Source organism: Mus pahari, chromosome 8 (genome assembly GCF_900095145.1).
Source record: "Mus pahari chromosome 8, PAHARI_EIJ_v1.1, whole genome shotgun sequence".
Classification (NCBI taxonomy): Eukaryota; Metazoa; Chordata; class Mammalia; order Rodentia; family Muridae; genus Mus; species Mus pahari.
In genome coordinates this window covers 54,511,590-54,527,030 of record NC_034597.1, presented here as the reverse complement: position 1 = coordinate 54,527,030, position 15,441 = coordinate 54,511,590, and the positions used below count along the sequence as shown (strand labels likewise).

General features: G+C 46.3%; 1 protein-coding gene across 1 annotated transcript in view; it reads left to right on the top strand.

Moving 5' to 3' along the window:
• LOC110325835 (L-threonine 3-dehydrogenase, mitochondrial) overlaps positions 1 to 14,739 on the top strand; it is a 16,559-nt gene extending 1,820 nt beyond the window's left edge. The window contains exons 2-9 of the mRNA XM_021203974.1: positions 6,673 to 6,872; positions 9,444 to 9,486; positions 10,044 to 10,114; positions 10,930 to 11,079; positions 11,173 to 11,345; positions 12,588 to 12,678; positions 13,022 to 13,291; positions 14,239 to 14,739. Of these exons, the coding sequence (XP_021059633.1) occupies positions 6,689 to 6,872; positions 9,444 to 9,486; positions 10,044 to 10,114; positions 10,930 to 11,079; positions 11,173 to 11,345; positions 12,588 to 12,678; positions 13,022 to 13,291; positions 14,239 to 14,378 (1,122 nt within the window). The 5' untranslated portion in view covers positions 6,673 to 6,688 and the 3' untranslated portion in view covers positions 14,379 to 14,739. The remainder of the gene's footprint in view (positions 1 to 6,672; positions 6,873 to 9,443; positions 9,487 to 10,043; positions 10,115 to 10,929; positions 11,080 to 11,172; positions 11,346 to 12,587; positions 12,679 to 13,021; positions 13,292 to 14,238) is intronic.
• The last annotated feature ends 702 nt before the right edge of the window (positions 14,740 to 15,441 follow it).

Genomic DNA, 15,441 nt, shown 5'->3' with positions numbered 1-15,441 from the left:
TTTTTTTTTTTTTTTTGAAAGGTCAGTAATGTGTGGCCAGAGAGATGGCTCACGGCTTTAGAGCACTGACTGTTCTTCCAGAGGCCCTGGATTCAATTCCCAGCATCCACATGGCAGCTCACCACTGTCTATAATGGGATCTGATGCCCTCTTCTGGTGTGCAGGTGTGCATGCAGACAAAGCACCCATACTCATAAAATACACAAATAAATCTTTAAAATTGTTGGGAGTGTGACCTATGCGCACTGTCGTGCAGTCGATCTCTGGGCTGCTCCTCTCTCCCCAAGGCAATGTCTTACTTTGTTTCTGGGAATATTGACTATAGCTTACAGGAGTTAGTCTCTGAGAGTAAGAATGATTGCAGTTAGAAGTTTAGGGTAGTCTTGTGGTGGTTGGAGCACTGAAGCCTTTCCTCATGGAAAAGGCTATTTCTAAAGAACTCCAGTACTCCTGAAGCACGACTGTTCATCCCCAGGTCAGCAGTGATGGAATCTCTCTTCCCAGAGGTAAAGCTGAATCGTTTTAGTCTGAGAACATGGTCAGTTAAGAGCACAGATGAAGTCCTGGTGCCTTCTGCTCTCTGTCTGTGCTTCTCCAGCTGGCAGGGCTGCTGGAACTGCCCTCTGGGGACACAAACACTGCCTCCCGACACCTGAAGCCAGTGTGACCAACCCTGACCGAACTCTTCTCACCTGAGCCATTTCTCAAGGAAGCCTGGGCTTACAGCTGCTTACGAGAGACCTTTGTCCCCAGGTGCAAATACACACACGTCCAGCAGAGCACGGACCCATCTCTGTCACCCAGGTCACGAGTGCCGGTGTTCCCGAGGGTTCCTCCTTGTTCTGGATGGAAGAAATCAGAGGGGAAGAGCACATTTTCCTCTCTGTTTCATTCTCTGCAGTTAAAGTCTTCAGGGTGCTTGGGAGCGAGCCCACTGCCTACTTACTATTTGGCTTTAACAAAGAGGGACCAAGGATTGCTGTTTGCTCTTTGCAAATTTACTTTCTGGCCCGGCAAAAGCCTTTCTCAGAGTATGATCTGGGGAACCCTGGGGATCCCCGAGACCTTTTGTAGAGTCCACAAGGTCAAACCGCTGGAGGAAGAATACTGCTCTTGGCGTTTTCTCCCCGGTGCACTCGGGGTTTCTCAGATGATCTGAGTTCGGCCTGTGGTAGCTAATGAAAGGTGTGTTAGAGTAGTCTTGTGTTTCTAAAGTCTTATAAACTCTAGGCTTAGGGGAGAGCTATCTGTGTTTCTGTAGATGAAAGCACTTTGCACTGCTGTACGTTTTTAAACCTGTTTTTATCTCTGTGGCTTTGGATTCGAGTTCTCCTGCATCCTCATGGAGAGGCATCAAAAGGCAAGTGTACTTATTTGTAACTAGAAATATAATAATACCACAATATAAGGATATCCATTCATACATTTTTAAAAGATTTATTTATTTATTTATTTATTTACTGTTGGATATGAGTGCTCTATCTCCATGCACACCTGCATGCCAGAAGAGGGCATAGGATTCCATTACAGATGTTTGTGGGCCACCATGTGGTTTCTAGGAATTGAACTCAGAACCAATGGAAGAGCAGTCAGTGCTCTAAACCACTGAGCCATCCCTCCAGCCCCCATTCATATATTTTTATGCTGAAGAATGAATGATTGACTTGTCAGGGGATAACCGAGAACTTGACCTTCCAGCCCACAGTGCCATCCATGCCCATGATGTCAGGGGAGGCTGATGTGAGCAACAACTCCGAGCCAGTTTCTAAACTCGTGAAGGGGAGTTTATCCAGAGGGAAGGGCATACCTGAAAAAGTGCCCCTGGGCTTCCTGTGGATCTCCTGCCGGCCCACCAGTCTAAATAATGCAGTGATATCAGGGTCACAATGTCAAGACAAGCCATTGAGAGTCCCCTGACAAGTGTGACTTTTAAGGTTTTAACTAGATAGTGGAAACTCATCAAAAGTCCCAAACTGTTAGATTTTTCAGACTAGAAAGCTGCTGTTGAAGTTATCAAGCTGGATGGGTCACCAGGCTAAGTAAGCATCAAACAGGACAGATGATCAAACTGTACGGAATCTCAGTGCTTCCACTCCCAATGGTCTTAACTGCTGAGTCATCTCCCCAGCTCCCCATTGGCAGTGTATGGCCACCAGGAGTACAATGGGCCCTGGTGATGTGTTGCATGGGCTTGAGTGATACAAAAGCACCAGCAGGCCCCAATTCCTCCGAATCACCAGTACATGCTCACCCCAGCTCCACAGAATGTGAAAAAGCAGCTCAACACTTGGACTGTTTTGTTTCCAACCATCCACTAAGAGTCCTGTGCCTACATTTGGGTTCTTGTAGAGATTGCCTCGGTTTCTACCATCCCCCCAGCAACTGCTTCCTACCTGATCCAGAGGGACCTGGAGACCCCTGGTTGGAGGTCACTGGGTCATTCTGAAGTGGGGGCTGAGGGCCCAGGGGCTGTCACTGCTGTGGGCAGTCCTTGTCTCTTGTAGATCCAGCCTCAATGTCTGACATCCCAGGAAGCGCAGACCCTGCACAAAGTGGATATCAGAGCGATACTGTGAGGAGTAACAAGCATAGTTTTACCAAAGAGAACGAGAGACCACATCTTGTCTGCCTGTTACACTGACCTGAGTGCACCCTTAGAAAACTGAATGTACCACAGACCCGGGACAGTTTTGGAACTTGGATGCTCTCTAGCAACTTTGTGTGAATTTTTATACAAGCACTGTTTTATTAATTATATAAAATATAAAAATAGAAAAAAAGAGTCCTGTGTCTGATCTGGCATGGATTCATAAGCACACAACAGCGTGGTGAATGTAGCCGCCACTGCAAATTCATCCACTTGTGAGCACAGACACACTGCCTGACACTCAGTCTTAGCCAAGTGGCCAAGTGTCTACCAGTGAATGGACACACAGACACACACATACACATTATAAATTAATAAGTCTTTAAAAGAAAGAACTGAAGGACCAGGCCTATGATATAGCACTTGCCTAGCTGGTTTAAACAAACATAAATTGCTGGCTGTAATCACTTTTACTGCTTCCTTAAGAACCTTTGATTTCCTGAAGCCTTGGCTTCTAAATTCAGGTCTTTACAGGATGCTGGATGGTGACTGGAAGCACCCACAAAGCTCCCCTCTTGCTATCAAATGCGATGCTGTCTTGTGGTAAAGCATTTGTAGGACTGAGATGTGAGCTGGACCATCAACTCTTGATGACAGAGCATTAGTTCTGCTTGAAAGGACTAAAAACATGGTTATTCATACCCGAGAATCTGAAAGATGGCGTCTAAAAGATGAAGAAAGTAGTCTGCTGCTGCCAAGGAATGAGGAAAGGTGCTCATTCCCAGCGCCTAGGAGTTTTGTGGCATTTGCCAGTGTGACTTTGACCTTGCAGAGAAGAGGGAAGTGTACTAATGTTTACTTAGAAGAAGTTCATAACTCACCAAACCAATGTTCTCCAAAAGTCCAGTGCATGGAGCTAAAAAAAAATGGGTGAAGAGATTCCACAAAAGTGTTAAATAGAAATGGGTATAGTGGTTCATGCCTCAGATCCCTGCACTCGGGAGGCAGAACAGCAAGGTGTGCAGTGAAGGCATATCACATTCCTCATGCAGCTGCCTTTGAGGAGGATTAAAAGATGAGAGGTGGCTCCACTTTATTGTAAATTGCTTGTCATGCATGCGTGAGGACCAATCTAAATCAGATCTAGAGACAACCAATCAAGCATGATGCTGGGGAGGAAAGTGGGCGGAGTAGGGTGGGGGTGGGGGACGGGAAGAACCCTGAAATCCATTAGCCAGCCTAGCCGAATTGATGAGCTTCAGGCTCAGTGAGAGATTCTTTCTCAAAAATTCAAGGTGGAGAGAAGAGTGGAGGAAAGATGCCCAGCCTTGATCTCTGGCCTCCATACACAGGTTACATACACATGTGTGGGTGTACTGGTTCTAACAATTACAGACATCACACACACAAAGTTAAAGGTTAGCTGACCTTTGACCTTTAGAGATGTATCAGAGACACATATTTAGAAACATCCACATCTTCCACCCCTTTCTGCAGAAGTTTGCATTCTCTTCAGATGCTTCTATGAAAACTCAAGCCAGATTGAGCATGGAAGCAGACGTGAGAGTCTTGATCTTACACTGTTTATTACAGGGTTTCTGGTTTGCTTTGGAAAACATAGTTTTCTTTCCTAAAAGTGTCTATGTTAGCATCACTAAATGAATTCATAAAAATAAACATCTTGTTAAATAACTTTAATAGGGCTGGAGACATGTCTCAGCAGTTAAGAGACTCTTACAGAGGTCGTGAGTTCAATTCCCAGCAACCACGTAGTGGCTCACAACCATCTGTAATGGGATCTTCTGGTCTGTCTGAAGACAGCTACAGTGTACTCATATAAATAAAATACATAAAATATTTGAAAGTAACTTTAACAATGTTTAATACAGTAAATAGATAGGTTTATTCACATAAACTTTTCAGTCCACAGTTTTTTGTTTGTTTTCCAAGACAGTGTTCCTCTGTGTAGCTCTGGCTGTCCTGAAACTTGTAGACCAGGCTGTCCTGACAAAGAGATCTGCTTGCTTCTACCTCTGGAGTACTGAGATTACAGGTTTGTGTGCCACGAACAATACCTGACTTTCAGCCCGTCGTCGTTAAGAGTATAAAGGAGGCTGGGTGTGGTAGTACACACATTTGGGAAGCTGGCAGATCTCTGTGAGTTCCAGGACAGCGGGGCACACGGTGAGTCCTGTCTTTAACAACAACAAAAGTGTAAATGAATCTTGAAATTGAAAATTTTGAGGGCTGCTGCTGTGAGTCTAGTCATGCTCACACAACGTGGAGACACACAAGAAACACATCCATAGGAAATTCCACCTCGCTTAGTTGATCATTATATCTCTTCACCGTATTACGCAATTATCGTTGTGTGGCCTACTGTGGAGCAAGATGGCTTTATGCAGCATGTGGCTGTGTTGAGATGATGATGCACTTTGGGGAACTGGAATTTGTCCTTGACTTTCAACACCTTGGGGAATCCAGTGGTTCAAAGGTTCTGTCTCCTTTTGAACTTGCTGATTAGTGACTGAAAAGATCTGAGTTCTTACCTGGTTTTGGCTGTGGGGAGGATTTTTCCAACAGCCTCCCTCTGAGAGTGGTTGAGGAGAGTCTCAGATGTTCCCTGTATTGCCTGTATTGGGGCCAACCCTGGTTGTCTCTTATCTGGTGCTAATCTGGAACTGTGAAGCCAGTGGTGTGCCCATGACTGGAAGGCTGTCTTCCAGGCTCCCTTACGAGCCAGCTGGGATGCAGGGCCTCAGCTGCTCTGCAGAGCATTCCCTGCCCCACCAGCAGCTACTGGAGTTCTAACCACCTGAACTTTTCATACTTAAACCGCTCCCCACCCCCATGACTCATAAGGTTGTAAAATATTTTCTCAAATTGGTAACCTTTTATTGCCCACAGCCATGAAACATTATTTAGGGGTACCTCCACCTGTGTTCTTGGGTCAAAGACACTCACATTTGGAGGGAAACAGTTTCATTTTTACAGAACAAAATGCCCTAAATCAAGACACATTTTAAACTCATTGATGGGAACCTCAGGTTAGAGCAAAGAAGAGAAGCATCTTTGCTCTGTTTCAGATATGGCCTGATGACAGCATTAGCCTTAGGGTTGGTTGGTGGGAGTTGGTGGTCTGCTAAGTTAATACAGTCTGAAAGGATTTACCTGATAAGTCACAGCAGGCTGACACTGGCGGGCAACAGGTGGCAGTTTCAGAGAGCGATGTTAACCCAAGGTGAATGTAAAGGTCTCAGTTCTCCAATTTCCTGTTCTAAGTGAACAGCCGACTGTAAGGTTGGTAACGTAGGTGTGTCTGCCCCACCCCTCCCCCCTTCTTTCTCCTGGGAACGTTCAGTTCACAGCATGGTCACAAGTCCTGCATGTATGAACCTCTTGAGGCAAGAAATGGTTCCACTGTCAGCTGGTAGTGAAGGGAGGAGGGGAAGTATTTGCACATTTGTGATCTTGGAAGTACTTGGAAAATGGCTTTCAAAATGAGCCTTTCGAAGGCTGTGGGAGTCAAACCAAGGCTGTTCACAGCTTACTAAATATTGCCAGGCCTTTTTCTTTTAGCCATCTGCTTTCCTACTCTGCTTCATTCCATACATAACATCTGAAGAGTTAGCACAGATCGTCAATGCTTAGCTACTTAGTCTGGGACCTGCTTGTCCCCTCCAGATGGTGTAGTGCACAGGTCGATAGCAACTGTAGTCAGGATTGCAAGCCCTCGCCAGACCTGGTGACTGGTTTCTTTTGTTTTTTGTGTTTGCTGTTGTTTGGTGCATGTTGGTTGTGCCTTATTGACCCCCACCATGGATTTGCATCTGACCTGGCTTCAGTAATACTCCCTGCTTAGGCTTTGTGGAAACATTTATCCTTTTGTCACTGGGCCTGGCTCAAAGCAGGCACATGACTGGCTTCCTAGGGGAAGTCTGCTGGTTTAGTCTGATGCATTCCTGAACCACAAAAGAAGGCGTTGCTCCTGAACTGGTGCTAAGTATGATTTCTGGGGGTAGCTTGTTTCCAGGGGCCAAATGGATGTAAAGTTAGTAATGGACTCCACCCTTCCTTGCTCTCAGGGTATCAGAAGAACAGATGCTATTCTTTGGGATGCTAAAACAGGTGGTCAGTGGGACAGCACAGAGCAAAGCCTCTAGCTGCCGGAAGCTTGTCTTGCCCTTGCAGTTTCTAGGCACCTCCCAGCACCGGATCCCAGCAGATGCCAACTTCCACTCCACCTCGATCTCGGAACCAGAGCATCCTCGGGTCTTGATCACAGGTTGGTTTCTCTCCTCGTTTGTGGGATGAGCCTTGCTTTCTCTGAGCTGCTTCTTGGTAACAGGGAGTGTGCTGTGCTGTATCAGAGCAGGCTATGATGAACACCAGAGCTGGATTTGATGTTCGCACTGCAGAAAGGGTCTCTGAGTGAGACATGTCATCATAAAGTACTTTAAATTGGGGTGGCAACCCTTTTCTGATCAGACACAGCCTTTTTTTTGAAAAGTCCTGGGTTTGGATTCAAAGGGTTTGTTCTTTTGGGGTAGGAGATTTATCAGAAGAATTATTAACACTGTAGAGAGGGAGACAGCAGCATAGAAGGGCGTCTGAAGAAAGTTCAGGCATAAATGGCATAGTGGGAGTCTTCCTCCAGGTTTCAGGGGATGGGAATGAGTCTATGCTATGTAGTTGATGAGTTGCCCATAGTGTGTCTGCAGTTGAGATGTCTCTTAATTACCTATGGGGATGAGGAGGGCAGGAACCCAGAAAAACAAGTTACTTTAGTCCAAAAACCAAATTATTGTAGTTTTGTTACCATCTAGGGGTCTTGATGGGGTTAGATTTCTCATCTAGTTAAGGAATTAAAAGGAGCTGGGTGTGGTGGTGCATGCCTTTAATCCCAGCACTCGGGAGGCAGAGGCAGGTGGATTTCTGAGTTCGAGGCCAGCCTGGTCTACAAAATGAGTTCCAGGACAGCCAGGGCTATACAGAGAAACCCTGTTTCGAAAAAAGAAACAAACAAACAAAAAGAATTAAAAGGCAGAAAAATTCTCGAGCTCTACAGGTAGCAGCAGAGAAATCTCAACCAGCAGATAGAAGCAGCAGCTGAAGACAGGCTTTTGTTAGGGGTGAGGAGACACAAAGAGCTCAGGCACTCAGAGAAGGACTTGCCTGCAAAGCAGGGGGAGACCAGGAGGGGGACTCGAAGCCAAAAAGCTAGTCTCTTAGCCCAAGGGCTGGGGATTTTAAAGACTCTCAAGAGTTTCCTTCCCTAATTTGGGGTTGGCCAGTTTAAAGAAAGACAGACTGGCTGGCCCACAACTGTTGTATAGCCATGTCCTGATCTGGCCTTGAGCTTGTTGAACCATCTTCAAGGGCCCTATTGGTGGAAGAAAGGCTCTCAAGGCTGTTGTTCTAAGCCACTAGGCTTCTGTCTGGGGTCAGGAAGGGGAGGAAGAAGCCAGCCATCTTGGAAATTCACCATCTTTGTTACCTGGTTATATCTTCTCTCCCTTTCTGTCTGCATACCAGGGAGCCTAACACCTAGACTCCCAGCTTCAGGAATTAACAGTTCAACTAAAATGGAGGATCATGTACAATGGTGTGCTGACATGCACAATGGTGTGGCTCTAGCTGACACCTTCCTGCACAATGGTGTGGCTCTAGCTGACACCCTCTATCTTTAGCTTCCCTTCCTCATAACTGTTGCCCGTGTTTGCTTTCCCTAACACAACCTTGTTTTCTGAATGCACATAGGGGCCAAACAGCTACCCTGAAACTTGGTTTGCTTCCATATTATACGTAATAGGTCAGGGCAGCAAAGCTGACTGGACAGGAAGAGTACACATCTTTCTCGCAGGCACCTCTGTCCTTGGCCAGAGTCCCCAGCTTAAGCTCAGAGTCACCCATCATAAATGGATACTGCACTTTTGTGTTCTGGAGACGAAACTGGATATAAGCACTGCTCAAGCTTTTTGTTGCATCGAGTGCCTGGCCACCCCTCTTCACTACAAACTCTGTGTTGTCATCGACAGTGCTTCCAAGCAGCCCAAGGAAACCTCTCATTTGATTGACGAATTTTATTTCTCCCTCCTCTGCCATGTTTTCAGTCCTTTCCTAACCTGCTTTCTGCGGGTTTCTTTCATTCTCTGTCTCCACTGGGGAGATGTCTCTAGGGCCCCTGGGTTTCAGTCCTGTGTTAACTGGCAGGAAGTCTCACAGCTCTATCTTCCTGCAATGTAAATGTCTCGCCTGAATTTTACAGTTGTCCTCCTCCAGATGTGTTCCTAGCCCCTGGTTCCAGCCTCCAAATTAGAAAGGGATGATTCTAGTATCATTTCTCTATAAACGGCTCCTCACTGGTTTGATTTGATTTGATTTGATTTGATTTTGGGGGGCAGGATCTGTCTACTATATAGCTTTGGCTGTCCCAGGCTAGCCTTGAACTCAAGGGATCCACCTTCCTCTGCCTCCCAAGTGCTGGGATTAAGGATGTCTACCACCTCACCAGCTTGTCACCCCTATCCTTTTGTCACATGGTTCCTCGCTCTCTCCTTTGGGGCTGGGCCCGGCATGGATGCTACTCTCTTGTGCCCCTGCTTCCCTCTCCCTGTTGGGTGCCTCCAAAGCTCTCACCTGCATTGACAGCAATTCCATCATGAGCAGTGGCTAGCCTACCTATGTTCTGAGTGTAGTGCAGTGCTGCAGTCTGCAACATCTGCATCAGCTCCCCACCCTCCCCACTCCCACCCCCACTCCGCTTCAACTCACTCAGACAGGAGGAGTCTTATTTCACTGTTATGCTCAGGATAGATTTATAGTCTGGTCTCACCCTGTTTTCTTCTTCACCTAGGAGGTCTTGGCCAGCTGGGAGTAGGACTTGCTAACCTCCTGAGGTAAGAGTTTCAAAATCAAATTCTTAAGAGTGTACAGTTGTCTCTGTAAACACTGGCTATCTTTTCTTTTATCTCTGGCCTCTTTTTGCTTCCATTTAAAACATCACATCTAATAGCTCTGTAAAACACATTTTATCTTGCCTCCTTGGCACAAGCCAGCTCTTTGTTCTTGGTCCTGAGTCCTGACTTAGGAACTGGGAGAGTCATCACCCCAGATGAGCCATTTAGCCTTCAGTTGTTTGGGAGCAGAGGGCAGGGAGCTGGAAGGGAAGACTCTGGGGTTGAAGACAGCAGGGTGAGAGAACAAAGCAGAGGAAGAGCTGCCGAGGATGTGGAGATAGCACTGGTGGTGGTACAGTAGAGGAGGGGACAGAAGCAGAGGACAGGTTGTGGGAAGAAAAGGAGGTGTGAACCCAGGGAGGTGAAGCTGAGGGGCATGTGACAATGGTACCGAGGGAGGCCCAGAAGTTACAGTGTCTCTTTGAAACAATCAGTTACCTAAGACTTGTATCCTTGACATTGCTGACTTGGGGGTGGCGGGCTCTCTTTCCCTATAGGAAACGATTTGGGAAGGACAATGTGATCCTATCAGACATAAGGAAGCCCCCTGCTCATGTCTTCCACAGTGGTAAGATAAAGATGGTCCTTGATGTTTTACTTTTCAAAATACTGTCAAAGGGGAAGCGCATGGAGTCCATGTGCAACTCGAAGAGGGACTTGGGCAGGGTCCTGGCTTAAAGGTGTATTTTCAATGCTGCTATATTCAAATGTTAAAGAGTAGGAGTGTTCTGTGGAATCTGAAGTTTGGAGTAATATATTTTCATATTACTTAAAATAATGTCTTTGAACTAAAATTTCTGATTTTATATCTTTTGAGTTTTTGGCTGGCTGATTTAAAGAGCCCACAAACAAAAATTAAGTTATCTGATAGGGGAAAGAGCTTGAGGAACATGGAGAGGGGAGATGGCTCAGTGGTTCAGAGCTCTTTCAGAGGACTCAAGTTTGGTTTCCCAGCACTCACATCAGGTGGGTCTCAATCACCTGTAACTCCAGCCTAGAGGATTCAAGATTCTCTTTAAGGCTCCACAGGCACATGCACTCACAAACTGCTCACCACCAATAACTTCAGCATCTTCTTCTGGCCCCTATGGGCACCTGGATTCACATACCACCACCACCACCACCATCACTAACAACAACAATGAATTCCAAGAAAGCAGACATGGGAGATGGAGCATGGCTGTTAACCCAGAAGGCTAGCACAGAAGGATCACAAAGTTGCAATCCAGTCTAGGCTAGCTAAACAGGTTCTTCTGCTCCAGGAAGGTTGGTGAGAGAGGGTGAGAGAAAATGAGAATGAGATTTTTCTCAAGTCAGTGGCTGGCGACAGGGGATCCATTTAGCTCTTCATTGCATGCAGCCTTTGTCACTCTGTGATTACAGGCCCGTTTGTTTATGCCAACATCTTGGATTACAAGAGCCTTCGTGAGATTGTGGTGAACCACCGTATCAGCTGGCTGTTTCACTACAGTGCCCTGCTGAGTGCTGTGGGAGAGGCAAATGTGTCCTTGGCCAGAGATGTGAATATAACAGGTGAGCAGCTAGCATTGGCTCAGTGGGGGTCAGTTGTTCCAGCTCTTGGTAAGAAGGTTTTTTTCAGATTTTCATAGTGTCTATTTATTTCAGGACTGCATAACGTTCTAGATGTTGCAGCTGAATACAACGTGAGATTGTTTGTGCCCAGCACGATTGGAGCCTTTGGACCTACCTCTCCCCGGAACCCTGCACCCGATCTCTGTATTCAAAGGCCTAGGACCATCTATGGAGTATCCAAGGTCCACACAGAGCTCATGGGAGAAGTAAGCGTTTCTTGGCAAGATTGCTCAAGGTTCAGGACCAGATGATTCTCTGTGTCTGGCCCCATTCTTTCTGCCTCAGGCACTTCCTGCTTCATTTTGATGGAACATTTGCATCCCAGAGATGCTTACCTCACTGGTGTGTTTGTCAAGTGGTAGGATGCTTGGAGATACTGAAGAACCACTTAGCTATAGGTTGCTCCTTGTCCACAGCCATGGTAGTAACACAGCACTTTTGGACACTCTGGCCTTGAAACTGCTCCTGTCTGTGCTTGCTATCTATCTCATTTGTAAGGCTCTCAACACCGGAGTTACTGGTGGGAATGTTAAAACTTTCTGTATGAGAGAGAGACAGAGACAGAGAGGGGGAGGGAGGGAGGGAGAGAGAGAATATATGTGGGGAATAAACAAGTGTATATACTCATGTGTGTGGGGGTCAGAAGTTGGGTATCTTTCTCAATTCCTCTCCACCTTAGATTTTGAGAGAAGGTCTCTTACTGGAACCTGGAACAAGTAGGCTAGGATTACAGGCATTGAGCCTTTGGGATCATGTCTTACTTCCTTAGTGCTAGATTACAGCCGCACACTGCACCCTGCTTTCTTAAGTGGGTTCTAGAGAGTCTAACTGTTCATGCTTGTGCCAGAAGCACCGTACCAACTGAGTCATCTCTCCAGACCAGAAACTTTCTACTGTGGAAAATTTCAACCACGCTTTTACTCTGACTTTATAGCACACTGTAGTCAGTGTCCGGTCTTCCTGCAGGGAAGCAAGCAAGCCTGTAGTACTCATGGCAGGGAGCAGGAGCGCCACCTGCAGGCTACTCCATCATTTGCACTGTTAATGTAGTATCAAGATGGTGATTCTTAGACGATAAAAAGTTGAGTGTTCTTAAACAAAAGTGAAAAACGTAGAAATTCTGAAAAATTCCACTTTCTTTCTTTTAAAAATTGTGTTTGTGCCCTTTATGTGTATATATCTACACACAGATGTGCCACAGCATGTGTGGAGGTCAGAGGACAACTGTGGAGTCTCATTCCACTTTTATGTTGGTTCTGAGGACCCAACTTAGTCACCAGGCTGTGTGGCAGGTGCCTTTATCGATTTATCTATCCTCCAGGCCCCAAATGCATATTCTCTTGAGCAACACCTAAACTGCATGTGATGATATTTTAAGAGAAAGCTATTTTTGTTTTATCTGGTCTCTGGGGTTACTGTTTTTTTAGCTAGCTCTTTCTTTTTCTTAGTACTATTATTACCGATATGGGTTGGATTTCCGGTGCCTGAGATATCCAGGAATCATTTCTGCAGATTCCCAGCCTGGAGGAGGCACAACTGGTAAGTGCAAACCAGTCTCCTTCATCTTTAATTTCTCTTGTTTCAGGGAGACCCTGCTTAGTCCACAAATTGCCATAGCTTCCTTGTATTTCAAGAGAGACGGGAAAGTAAGGAGTGTTTTTATCTCCCTGCCCCCCAAAATGCAGCAACTAAAATTTTTCTCATTTACCTGTATATAATAGTAAATCTTAATGTAGCCTATCTACTCAATCTGTCTTGGGAACTTAACATTTTTAGTCGTCTAAAGAGGTTCTCTGCATTAAGAGGACTGGAGAACTGGCGTCTCAGTCCTGACCCTCTTCCTTCCTGCTGAGAAAACCCATGGGTTGGGATTCTCTTTTAGACTACGCCGTCCAGATTTTCCACGCTGCTGCCAAGAACGGCACATTTGAGTGCAACCTCGAGGCCAGCACCAGGCTCCCAATGATGTACATCAGTGACTGCCTCAGGGCCACCCTGGAAGTCATGGAAGCCCCTGCCGAGCGCCTGTCCATGAGGACCTACAACATCAGCGCCATGAGCTTCACCCCCGAAGAGCTGGCCCAGGCGCTCCGCAAGCACGCGCCTGACTTCCAGATCACCTACTGCGTGGATCCCCTCCGACAGGCCATAGGTGAGCCCGCACACCAGTCCACTCGAGCTCCACATAGTGTTCGTGAGTACTCACGCCAGCCCGGTGCAGAGGCTTTAAGGCTGAGGAGCTGCCGTGGGCCATCCACAGATGCTTCCGTGTGGGAAATGGGTCCTTGGGAGAAAGGTTCCAGCTCAGGAGACAGTCCGGCCCCGTTTCACCATTACCTATGGTCTGGAACACCCTTCTGGACATAAGAATGTCCCCTTTCAAAGCTCTGGGGGGTTTTAATAACATGAAACCCCAGTGCAGGTGCCCAGTGAAAGGGAAAGAATCATCTCAGGACCCCCAAGACCAAGTTCTCAGCACAAAGGAGAATTGCCCTAGAAGGACAGAGAGAGGTCAGGAATAAGGGATAAAGACAGGCGATAGAGGATGAGGGAGAAGGTGAAGGGAACAAGGGAGAGGTGTAAAAGGTGTTTGCTCCAGAGGACGAAGAATTGCTTCTGAATAAAGAGGAGACACACATGGCACATTGGAAGATGGGGGTTTATAAGGATAAAACGGGAAACTCTATATTAGGGTGAGGTGTTTAACTTAATTGAGTGAGCTAAGGGTGGCTTTTGACTACTGGACTTCAGAACTTTGATAGCTGGACCTCAGTAATCAGCCTCAACAGGAGGAATTGGCCAAATAAGAGAATAGATCTTGGTGGCTAGCTTTAGGAACGTAGAGAGAAGGGCAAGATCCTGCCAGAGTCATGCTCACCAGGCCAGCATCCCTTCATCCCGTGTCCTCAGAAGAGGTGGCCCTGTGTGCACTCGTTCTGTTCCAGTCAAAGACGAACTTCTCCTCTCTCCCTCCACATAAAATCCGCCTGACCATTCACAAATCCAGAGCCTGGATAACCCAGTGTTCTCTCCCGTGTCTTCCCCCAGCGGAGAGCTGGCCCATGATAACCCAGTGTTCTCTCCCACGTCTTTCCCCAGCGGAGAGCTGGCCCATGATACTAGATGACAGCAATGCTCGGAGGGACTGGGGCTGGAAGCACGACTTCGATCTTCCAGAGTTGGTGGCTACGATGCTCAACTTCCACGGCGTCAGCACCAGAGTGGCCCAAGTGAACTGAAAGAGGAGGAGCGGCCCCCATGTCCTCAAAGTACAGGGGACACGGCAGTCTCTAAGTCGGAGAGCCAGACTGAATTCTAGCTGCTCTCAGGGGACTTCTAGGTGGGGTTGGGGCTCCTTTACACGCTGCCTTTGTCTTGTGCCTAAATGGGTCCAAGCACAAAGGCCAGAGAAATGAAGTCCTAAGCGGTGGTGGCTATCTCTTGGAATTCGTAGCATTTGTATTTAATTAAATTCAATTTAAGTATCATGCCTGAGACTTATTCTCTTTCCCAGAGACCAAAGATTACATGTTAGGGTTTTCAAAGCTGTTCTTCATGTTTAAGACTGGGATACTAATTCAAAAAAACGATCGCTTGCAACTTACATTTTACTTAGGATTTATCTAGGTGATAAAGAGTGTGGAAGATGATGAAGTTCATAAAGGGGAAGGGGCTCTAATGGATTCTGGTTCCATTTGGGGACTGCTAGAAATCTCAGTGATGTCGATGGGACTTTAATTCCCTGACCTGGTGATAGCGGTAACGTCAGATTGTTTGAAGATGCAAGTTTCTGGGCTTCACCCCCTCAGACTGACTCGGCCAAGTGGAGTAAGCTGACAGGGGTTCAGCCCTCTTAGGGTCCAAGTGCAGTTTCTAAACAGTGCTCTCCTGCGGTAGTAGTGTCTCACCAACAGTTGAGAGGTTGCTCAAACCCGGGTGGCTACACCTGGCTGCCTTCAGAAGTCGCCAATAAGGGGAACTAAGAGTTCTACAGCTGTGATAAAACAGCTGTGCCTCTGCTCTGGGTCAGTGATGGTAAATCATTATGCATTGTTGTCTTAAACTCCTAGTGAGTGGCATGAGTTTTTTTTTTTTTTTTTTCAGTCTTAACTGGATTTGAATCTTTTTTTAAACAAGAGAACTTTCAGATAATAGAGTACAATAATGGCTACAATAGTATAACTTATTTCTCATTCATTTAGTATAATTACGCTTACGTTGTGGATTTTGTTTCCTAAAACCTTTTAAAAATATATTTATTGAGACAGTATATACACCTTAAAATTCTTTTTTTTTTTTTTT